This window comes from Mustela lutreola, chromosome 14, assembly GCF_030435805.1.
Source record: "Mustela lutreola isolate mMusLut2 chromosome 14, mMusLut2.pri, whole genome shotgun sequence".
NCBI classification, from domain to species: domain Eukaryota; kingdom Metazoa; phylum Chordata; class Mammalia; order Carnivora; family Mustelidae; genus Mustela; species Mustela lutreola.
The window spans coordinates 13,457,427-13,466,664 of NC_081303.1; the positions used below are offsets into that span (position 1 = coordinate 13,457,427).

Consider the following 9,238-nt stretch of genomic DNA (forward strand, 5'->3'; position numbering starts at 1 on the left):
AGACCAGCGATCCTCCAGGAAGCCAGGATTGTATTAATCCTGGCCAGAGATGAAGAAACCTAATCCTGGGTGGCGTTGGGGAAACAGAAGGGGGCAGAGTCAGGAGGTGTTGAAAAGATGGCACAGGACAATTTTCCATCCCACAGCCTGCCTGGCGGGACAGGGAGCTCATGGCATAGGTTCAGCACTCCTCTAGAGGAGGGAGAACAGACCAAAGGGGAAGTGCCCTTCCCCGCAAGGAGGAATGTCTTAAGATACAAAAGAGCTTCTAGGTGGCTAAGGGGGTAAAGCATCAGGATAAGGCAGCCAAAGGGAACTGGACAGGAGGCGACAGCTCCTTGAGCTGTTCCTTGTGCATCTGGGCAAGATGGATTCCCACAAACCCTCCTCCACTGTACAGGTAAGAGTCGCCCAGTAGAGCCCCTTGTGGCCACATCCCGGTACTACGGGCTATTGCTTGAATGGTGGGAGCCAGCACTGAGGCTAAGGGGCAGTCCCCCCCTCCCTTTGTCACATCACCATTAGCCTAATGTCAATCCCAGAGTTGAGGGGATGGGTGCGTAATGTCTCTCAACCAGGCTGCATGGCTCCCAGGGCAGGGCAATGGCAGAGTGTGGAGTGGCCACAAGACGGGTACCCTAGGAACGTGGGGGTTCCGACTCAAGGGGATAATGAGTGACCATCCAGAACAGGGGTAGGGTGGAATTAGTGTCACGGTCTCTCTGCAGCCTAGAAGTCATTCGAGAAACAGTTGTTGAGAGCTCCTACTATGGGCAAGATAATTCATGTATACACACACCTACCAGGAACGCAAATCAAAGTGCGGCGGTGGCCTTGGGTAGCGTATAGAAAGAGGCATCGTAGAGAAGGGAAGGTCTGAGCAGAGAGATGATGGAGAAAGAGGAGGACCTGGGAGCTTGGGGGTCTTGGGCGATGTTTCTAGATGACAGACAAGAACAGCGCGCCCAGGATATCGTGTGTTTAGGGGATAGGGTGGGGGAGGGTAGCGGGAAGGGGGTGAGGGTGTGTTGGGAAATGAGGCTGGAAGGGGAAATGAGACCGCGGCATAAAGCAGAGACCAGGAATGCTACATAAACCCCTGGGCCCCGTGATCTTCGTTACTGCAAATGGGACCTGTAATCCAGAAATGAAGGGCACATAGAGCTGGAATTTCCTGGAGCAGAAGAGCAAGAGAACTTACAATGTGTTACGGAAGTTCATGTTTTCCCACACTCTGTGAGTGGGTGTTTTCCCACAGGTGTGCTGAGGAAATGATACCACTCAGCTTGGGGGCACCCGGAGGACCCAGCCAGTTGGCTTTGGCTGCCGGGAGCCCCATGTGATACGCCAGTACGCCATTCCAATGTTGCCGTTTCCTGCATGTGCCGTGACCTGCACAAGCTTGGGAAAGATCTTTCTAGAAATGCCCTTGCGTGCGCACAATACAGTTGGCCTCGAGGAGCCTCGGAGAAGCACCTTCCTTGGAGGGCTGGCCTCTTTCCCCCAGTTTCTGTGGCTGCTGACCACGTCGGCCCGGTTTCTTTCTCCCACGGACATAGTCACGGCCCCAGCACCTTGCCATACGCAATTTACAGGAGATTAAAGAAGGAGAAATTAAAAGCCTCCTGTCTATTACATTTCATTTAATTTTAAAAATTAATTAAAGTTTTTCATAAAACCTTTTAGAAAGTTAAATGAGTTATTTCAAGAACTATCCTTTGCTTCGAGAGCATGCCCTTCCTCCTGTTGTTCACATTTGAGCTGGAGATAGAACATCATACGAGAAGCCCCTCCCAGGTTCTCTACCACCCGGGGAACCATTACCCTAACCTCTGACATCGGAGACTCATTTTGCTTCTTTTTCCACTTTAGGTAAATGGAATCACGTTGTATGTATTCTTTGACTCCGGGTTCTCTCCCTCAACAGCAGAGTCATGAGGTTTGTCCATGATTTTTGTGGCAACTATTCCTTCTCACAGCTATATTTCATTACAGATATATTTCATATTCGACTACTTACTGATTCATTCAGCCTTTGGTGGGTGTTCGAGTTACTTCCACTTTGGGGCTAATAAGAATAGTGCTGCTATGAACATTTATATGCAGAACTTTGGGTAAAACTATACATACATTTCTGTCAGACATATAGAAACGGAACTGAATACACACATATGTTCAGTCCCAGATGCTAATTCCACAGTGACTGTCCCATTACTTTGCGCTCCCACCAGGAATGCGTGGGCGCTCTGCTGTTTCCCATCCTCGCCAACATGTGCTGCTTCTCACCTCTTTCCTTCTAACCGATCTGCCGGGATGGGTGCCTTTTGTCCCTTTTGTCCCATAAAAACACACTTTTAAAAAAAAAAACATAGTGCGGTGACCTATAGAAAATGGTAACTTTGTGGTAATGTCCTGGACAGGCAACGTGAGAAGTTGGCCTCCCAATTGTTTTGAAATCTCACACATCTCTGAGCTCTTAAAAGTCTTGTTCATACATGTTTAAGGGTTTCCCGTTTTAAGGAAGCTTGTATTTTTAGAAGCCTCTCCTGCCATCCTTTTGCTTTATAACAAACGCCCCCCCCCCAAAACTTTGTGACCTAAAAAATGATATCTCGTAGATTGCTCTACATCAAGAATTTGGGCAGGGCTCCACTGGGAGCGGTTTCTTCTGCTCCTCATGGTAGCAAGTGAAGTGAACCAGCAGTCAGGGCTGGCGAGTCCAATCTTCACTCACGAGTCTGGTGCCTTGAGGGAGATGGCGATAAGGTGGGGTTCTCCACAGGAATGCCTACACGCGGCCTTCCTCATGGTGCTCACGGGTAGTCAGATTGGCTTCCCTCAGAGCAAATATCTCAAGATAGCCAAGTGGAAGCTGCTTCTCCCTGAGCCTCTGAAGGCACCCAACGGAACTGCTGCCACATTCTACTGGCTACAAGTGAGTCAGAAGGACAACCCCGGTTTTAGGGGAGAGAAAATGAACTTTTCCTTCTTCACAGGGCAATGACAAGACCACATTGCAGAAGCACGTGGGGGCGGCGATGGTATTGTGGCCTTCTTTGGAAAACAAGACTTGCCACTCCCTCACCTCCCCTTCTAACAATGTCCGCCAGGCCAGGATGTACCTGAGGAGCCCTGAGGTCATTGTGCCACCTCCAGGTTTCCTACCTTCCCCCTCCTCAACTCCCCTCTTAGGTTCTTCCTTCGTTTTACTTTATTTTCTTACCCCTTTCTTGTCCTCCCCCTTTCAGTGAATTAAACTCACAAGAACCCGCACCGGACGACTCTCGGGCCCCTTCTCCCTATCCCTCGCCACATGCCTTCAGGCTCATTGACCCCCGGCAAAGAGAGACAGTACTGGGACAGCTAGAACCACACAGCATGTCAGACCCAGAAGGATCTTGACTAATCCCAGATGTACTTTACATATGAGGAAGTTGAGGCCTAGAGAGGAGAAGGGCTTTCCCAAGGTCAGCTGCAGAGTTCTGGCCAGCACAGCAAAAGCCTAGTCCACAGTGGGTCTCAAAGCAGATCTACAACTTTTCCTTCCATTTCTGACTTCCTGGAACTAAAGCCATTTGTTTCTGTTTCTGGTCCACTCCCTCAACTTCACGAGGACATTTCGGCCTCTTGGCCAAGGGGCAAAATCAGAGAGGTCCGTCCCAGCCCTGGCCCGGGACCCAGCCTTCAGAGATGGACAGGGGGTCTTGTGGATGGACCAACTCAGGCTTAGGGCAACCAGACCCCCTCCAACCGACTGACTGGACCCAGACACAAGGGCTCCTTTCTGATGTTGAAATCCAAGAACCCTCTAAACTTGACCAGCAAGTGGCAACCAGTTCAACCAAGGCGCCCTTGCTCTTTGCCTGCACACAAAGGTATCCGTACCAGGCTAGAAATAGAAATGGGGTGCTCTGCCGCTAACATCTCTCTTCGGAGAGAGAGTAGCTTCATTCCAGGTTCAGACTCCTGTGCACATGAATGGGAGCTTGCTCCTCTGAACTCCTGCACGGTTCAAGCTAACCCCTGCGACACCAGTGTCCTGATTTTGCTGCTTTGCTTGCACATCAGGGACACTGCCCAATCTCTAAAGATCCACTTGGTGATAGCACCTGTTTACCCCCACTTTCAGGAGATAATCTAGTTTCTCTAAGGGGTCGGGGGGGGGTGGTGGTGTGTGGAATTTCTCACATTTACCCTCTGGTTGTAGGTGTAGGTGCCACCCATCAATCAGCTGTTACGAAAACTCAAGACCGTTTTTCTCAGCTGCCACCGACAATGAATTGGAGGGGAAGGAAGTGGGTGGTGGCCATGGCCAAAAAAATTGATCCAAAAAATAACACTGGATATGGTTATTGGAACTGAAAGCTCCTTTTACCAAGTGCACTAAAAGCAGTTTAATTTTCTGCGGCCACGTTTGTGTTTTGATCCTTGACTAAAAAAAGATGACTATGTATTTACCATCAAGTTGTTTGGTTCATCTTGTTTCACATTCGACGGAGAGGGAAGGTTGGGAGGATCCGGGAGAATTATTTGGATGGGGCCTCCGCCAGAATCAGACACGGGCTTAGCCAGTGTCCTTCCATGCGGCCGCCTCCTGCTGGGGTGGTGACGTCACACTGCAGGGCCTGGAAGAGTCCAGCCTCTCTCCTGACCTCACCCTTGTCCCCTTGCCTCTCCCTGACATCTGGCCTGACACCTCTTTCCGAATCGAGCGTTCTAAAGGATTCTGGCCCCAGGGGACTCTGGAATTAAAACTTGCACTTTCTGCCAAGAGCTAAAATGCTATTTTCCATCTTTATCCCACTTTCTCCCCATGGGCTTGGAACAAACCCTTGAAACCCAAACCCATATTAAGCCTTTCCTCTCGCTGCATCCCCTACTCTGGTTGTGCTCAGTTTCTCTGTGTGTTCACGGATCTGCCTGAAGCCGGGACTCAGAAGAAGCCAGTTTTGCCCATTGAGCATCCTTCTGTGTTCTCATAGTAGCTCTAACCCCAGAAGCGTCTCAGTTTGTCTTCTCAAAAACTGCTCTCAGGAAGGAAGCTGCACCGACGCTTGAAGGGCCAGCGGAGGACGAATGATTACAACAGCTACGATTTATGGAGCTCCACGATACGCTCAACACTTCACGTGCATTATCTCGTTGAATCCTCACGGCAGCTCTTACCCCATTTTATAGATGAGGAAATGGAAAGCTGAGTCACGCCACTGACCTTTCTAAAGGGTTCCAAGCAGGAATGGATATGTGCATTGTGGAAGAGAGAGAGAAACTACAACATCAAGTTTACCATCGTACCCGTTGAAGAGAGAGTGAAACTCAGTACGTTCACAATGCTGTGAGACCACCCCACTATCTAGTTCCAGAATTGTCATCCCCACAAAGGAAATCCCGGTCCTGTTCATTAAGCAGTCGCTCCCTACACTCCCCTCCCTCCAGTCAGGCTCTAATGTAGCTATGGAGTTGCCTCTTCTGGAACATTTCGTCTCAATGAAATCACACAGTATGTGGCCGTTTTGCCTCTGGCTTCCCGTACTTAGCATCCTATTTTCAGGATTCATCCCTGTTGTAGCACGTAGCAGTACCTCATTTTCTTTTTACAGCTGAAGAACATCCCACTGTATGGCTAGACCACCTTTCATTTGTCCTTTCACCTGCGGATGAACACGTGTGTGCGTTTTAACAGAAAGACCTTGGTTTTCAAGGAATGAATCCCAGATGTCGGATTTCGGGCAAAACCTCAAACCGGGAGATACGAGACTTGGGAGCAGAAAATCCTTGTGGAACTTTCAAGCAACAGTTTGGAAATCACATACTCTGCGGCTAGCTGTGTGGGAGGGGCAGTAAGGCAGGAAGGTCAAGGGTACTTGCTCCCCACAGGTGTTGCTGCTTCCAAAGCACTCCTGTTGCCCAGGGAGGCTGCTTGGCAAGCTCTTGGAATCGCAGATGACATCTCAGCACTCCCCCCGCGACCCCCACTTCATTTCACTGGAGGAGAAGGGACGAAAACCTGGGTGGGGGTGGGGGTCTTAGGAGACAATAACCAGGTTTCCACAGATGGGCTGCTTGTGGAAGCATAAGCGAGGGGAGGAACCAAGATGCCCCCCTGTAACATTCTGCCCAGCCGCTGTCTGAAGTGGCGTCTTAGGTTCTCTCCAGAACACATACACACGCAGGGAGTCATGCAACTTCCGACAGTGCCGCAGAAAGGTCTTCAATCAGTCTGGTTTAAAACCTGTGGCTGGCCCAAGCTTTGTGGAGCGAAGTACTATGGTGGTTCCCAACAAGGCTTTAGGATCCGCTAGACCTGCCCGTGAACATGGCCTCTACGACCATTAGTTCTGTGAAGTTAGGCTGATGATGTCCCCTCACTCTCTTCATAAAACGGGGCAGTGGGAACCGTACCAAACCTGATGGGATTCTCATGGTCGTATGCGGAGAACACGGCCTGGTGCCTAGGGGAGGCCTTTTTTGTTTTGTTTTGTTTTGTTTTGTTTTTTAATGATTTTATTTATTTGTCAGACAGAGATCACAGGTAGGCAGAGAGACAGGCAGAGAGATAGGGGAAAGCAGGCTTCCTTTGGAGCAGAGAGCCCGATGTGGGGCTGGTCCCAGGACTCTGGGAATCATGACCTGAGCTGAAGGCAGAGGCTTTAACCCACTGAGCCAGCCATGCGCCCCACAGGGAGGCCGTTTTTAATGTCATCATTAATGGCTCTTAATGGCTGCTAGCAGCCATGTCTACTGCAATCTTATGAAGGAACAGGTTAAGGGTCAAGACTGCCAATTCTGGGTTCTTGGATAAAACGAAACCAAGAGCTCAAATGGCTCAAGCATATGCCATATACCCTGCAAGGGCATAGAGATGGATGGTGCCTCCTCCATCCATGTGGGACCCCTGCCACAGAGCCAGCCGAGAGCCGCAGGAGGGGGGCTGCACACTCTGCCAACCCATCATCTTATAGTAATTCCTATGGATTTTGTCCAGTTGCTAAATCTTCCGAATTTGGAGGAGGGGAAAAAAAAAATTCCCCACACAAAATTGTTCCATTTGAAGACATTTTTATTTGGATACCTGCCTGGGTCCCTGGCAGGGTGGGCCTGTCCTCTGTGGGGGCAATGGGACATTTGGGGGGAGGATGATGGCCCTGCCCTGAGGGGGTGTCACTAAGGGGTATGAGACAGCGTGACAGGTCACAGAGGGCAGCAGAGTATAAATAGGGCCGCTCAGGGGTGCAGGCTGAGAGAGTGCTTAGTCTCTCACCAAGACTTCAGTTTGTACTTCACACTACAAACTGCAAGCTCTTCTCGTTTTTTTTAGATTGAAATCCCAGCACCCACCAGCGTCCCCTCGGTCACCCTCAGATCCCCCCCACCCTGACCCCTGTCTCTGGGAGGTTCTGAGACAAAGCGGGGGCCTGTGGCCTGTGGCCTGTGGCCTGTGGGGCGCGGGGTGGATTTGGGACCCCTGCCACAGAGCCAGCCGCGTGCAGCAGGAGGGGGGCTGCACGCTCTGCCAACCCAACAGAGGTCGAGGAGGAGGAGGAGCTCCAGGGACCGGCCCCCAGACCAACGCCCACCCCTCGCCGGCCCAGCCCGATTGTGCTACCAACTCAAAAACATGGAGTCTCTGACGCCTTATCACACCGCCCACAGCGCCTCCAGGGTGGGCATGTTCAACACCGCCATGGGGAAACTCCAGCGACAACTGCGTAAGGGCGAATATGACCTGTTTAAATACGCACCCATGCTCGAAAGCGACTTTGTGCAGGTCACCAAAAGAGGGGAAGTCGTCGACGTGCACAACCGAATCCGAATGATGACCGTGGGCATCGCATCCACCAGCCCCAGCCTCCCGCTCCCAGATGTCCTGCTGCTGGCCCGCCCGGCCACCGGCTGTGAACAGTACTCCGACCAGGGCCACGCCACCAAGGGAAAAGGCCGCAAGGCTTCCACCACCCTGGAGCTCACCAGGCTCCTTCCCTTGAAGTTTGTGAGGCTTTCTGTTCACGACCGGGAAAAACAAATGCTTCGCCTCAAATTCGCCACCGGCCGCTCCTGCTACCTGCGGCTGAGCCCCCCACTGGATGCACAGGAAGACCTCTTCCCCTACTGGGAGAGCATTATCCAGGTACTGAGGCCGCCGCCGGTGCCCACTCACAGCAGAACCGACGCCGCTCGAGCAGAGGACATGCTGGACATGCCTCTGCTGGAGGACGACGACGGCAGGAACGCAGCAGGCGCAGATGTCCAAATAATCGATCAGGACCAGGTCAGTGTCCGGAGCCTCCCCGAGGGCTCTGAGGTGGCCGGGGCCACCTCTGCAGCTTTTGCTGGCGGGGAACAGACCATCCAGGACCCCCCAAAAACCAACAGCCTGCCCACCTTCGCTGCCCCCGCTACCCCCCCGGGGCTCTCCAGGGAGTCGGCAGCAGGGGCCACGTCCGAGGCGGCGGCCGCCGGGGAGGCCGCGGCAGCCGCGGCAGTGGCGGCGGCAGGGACAGCAGCAGAGTTCGCAGCGGGGGAGGCCGGCAGATGCCTGGCGTTCGCCGGGCCCGGAGCTGCCGGCAAGCCTGCGGGAGAAGCCGCTCGGGACGCGTCGGAAGGCCAGCTCCTCTGGGACGCGCCGAGCTCGGCGGGCAGTGGGGAGCCGGCGGGAAGGCCGCCCCGCAAGCGCCGGGAGGAGGAGCGAGCCCCCCGCACTTCCCGCCACCGCAGGGCCGCCGACAGCCGCCGCAAGGCCCGGGGGCACAAGATCGCCCCGGCGGACTCCAGCCGCTCCTTAGGCAGCCACAGAGCCGCGCGGGAGCACAAGGAGGACAAGGGCCGCAGCAGCCCGGCGCGCGGCAGGCGCGCCCCCGACGAAGGCATCAGCCACGCCCCCAGCGCCAAGGACTCCGGGACCTCCCACAAGTCGGGGCGGAGCCTCTCCGGCGGCAGCTCGGGCTCAGGCACCAAGATGCTGGGCAGGATCCGCAGGTTCCTGAGGAACCTGAGAGTCAGCCTCACTGCCTGAGGCGCGCGGCCTCCCCACACCGCAGAGACGTGCCCATGGGGGAGAAGACTGCGGACACGAGCGGTGTGGTGTGGAGGCCATCGCCCAGGCGGCGGCGAGCAGCCAGGGCTTGGAGAGCGCAGGGAGCCGGACATCTGAGGTCATGGGGGGATGGAACTTCCTAGGCCCAGATATTGGGCCGCTGGGGGACCTCTCCCAGGAGACATTAAACAAAAATAAAATAAA

The 9,238-nt window shown here is 53.6% G+C and overlaps 1 protein-coding gene across 1 annotated transcript; it reads left to right on the forward strand.

The window, feature by feature from the left end:
• The first annotated feature begins 7,242 nt into the window (after positions 1–7,242).
• On the forward strand, positions 7,243–9,238 carry LOC131814938 (Golgi-associated RAB2 interactor protein 4-like). Its single transcript, XM_059146415.1, is given in 2 exon segments — positions 7,243–9,010; positions 9,013–9,238. Coding segments are annotated over 2 exon segments (1,557 nt in total). The 5' UTR covers positions 7,243–7,618; the 3' UTR covers positions 9,178–9,238.